This window comes from Mastomys coucha, chromosome X (assembly GCF_008632895.1).
Source record: "Mastomys coucha isolate ucsf_1 chromosome X, UCSF_Mcou_1, whole genome shotgun sequence".
Lineage (NCBI taxonomy): Eukaryota > Metazoa > Chordata > Mammalia > Rodentia > Muridae > Mastomys > Mastomys coucha.
The window spans coordinates 138,396,224-138,397,569 of NC_045030.1; the positions used below are offsets into that span (position 1 = coordinate 138,396,224).

Here is a 1,346-nt window from a genome sequence, read left to right on the forward strand (position 1 = left end):
GTTGTTCTAGAAGGCTAAAGAGAAGAGCCAGACAACATTTTCATAATCTTTACCTCCATCCATACCTGCAACATTTTCACACCTGTTACTACTATGCACACATTCACGCCTGCCTCTGTAGTTTGCAGACTTACGTTTGGCAAAGAGCTGAGAGATGGTCTTCCTGGTGTCCTCAGACCCCTCGTACTCCTTCTCTGCTAGCTGCTTGTTGGCAGTCTCTAGACGGTCTGTGGAAGGTGAAGATGATTAACTCACATGCCATCTGCCTTCTATATACTGGCGTTTTGGCAAAAGTCAGCATCATATCTTGGTTTTTGGTTTTTTTATTTGTTTGTTTGTTTGTGTGACAAACAGGGGTGGGTGACACAGTTGCAAATTTTCAAATGTGAATCTTAAAATAATTCAAGAGCTACTCTAAAGCAAGAGCCAGATATAGGGGCCCAAGCTTTTAGATACACTGCCTGAGAGGGGAAAGCAGGGGAATTGTGGAATACAAGGCTGGAATGGACTATATTGTAAGTCCTAGGCCAGCTTGAACTATGTAAAGAGACCTTGTTCCCAAAACAAACAAGCAAACAAAAGAACTAGAAAGTGAAGTTGCTCTCTCACCTCTCAGATCCCTATTGAAGTCATGCATCCTTCTCATCTCGCCCTCCAGCTTGTTCCTCATGGCTTTCTCCAGAGCCTCTCTTTTGGAAGATGACTTCACCAAGTTCTCATATGCCTCTGAGACCCGCTGGATTTCGGTCTCCACCTTAACATGAAAAAAAGAAAAAAAAAAAAAAAGGAAAGAAAGATGGTGAGATGGTATTAATACTAGGAATTGGATGGAAATGACAGTTTAGAACCATACATGGAACGCTTCCATGGCATCTTCTTTCAGATCAACTGTAAGTTCAGTAAATGACTCCAAAGTTTCATGGGATTTCCTTAGGACAAAAGCAAAGTCTCTCTTTCTCAAAAAGATAAGACTTTATACATGATTTTAATTTCTAAATTATGTTTAATTTCTATGTTTAATTTCTATGTTATTTTCTCATTTTGAAAATATTAACATTGTGTATGTCGTTCTCTCATTTTGTCCTGACATCTGCCTAGGCAATGTAAGTTGTCCCATTTTAGCATAAGAGAGTAGTTAAATTACCCATCCCAAGTACAGATCAGCAGCAAATATGAGCCCTAAAATCCCAAACCAGTAGCCTCCTGCAGTATAATTCAATTCACTTTCACAACTATTTAATCACGGGTCAAGTAGTTAAGGAGTTCTGATTAAACTGTGATCTGTGCAAACTGGAGTGAGCACATGCACATTATCCTTGCCTTCAAGGAACTTTCAGCATAATCAA

General features: G+C 39.5%; 1 protein-coding gene across 1 annotated transcript in view; it reads right to left on the reverse strand.

The window, feature by feature from the left end:
• Amot (angiomotin) overlaps positions 1–1,346 on the reverse strand; it is a 39,344-nt gene that overhangs the window by 32,270 nt on the left and 5,728 nt on the right. Inside the window, exons 2-3 of the mRNA XM_031379034.1 lie at positions 610–754; positions 135–227 (exon numbers count right to left, since the gene is read on the reverse strand). Coding sequence (XP_031234894.1) covers positions 135–227; positions 610–754 — 238 coding nt within the window. The remainder of the gene's footprint in view (positions 1–134; positions 228–609; positions 755–1,346) is intronic.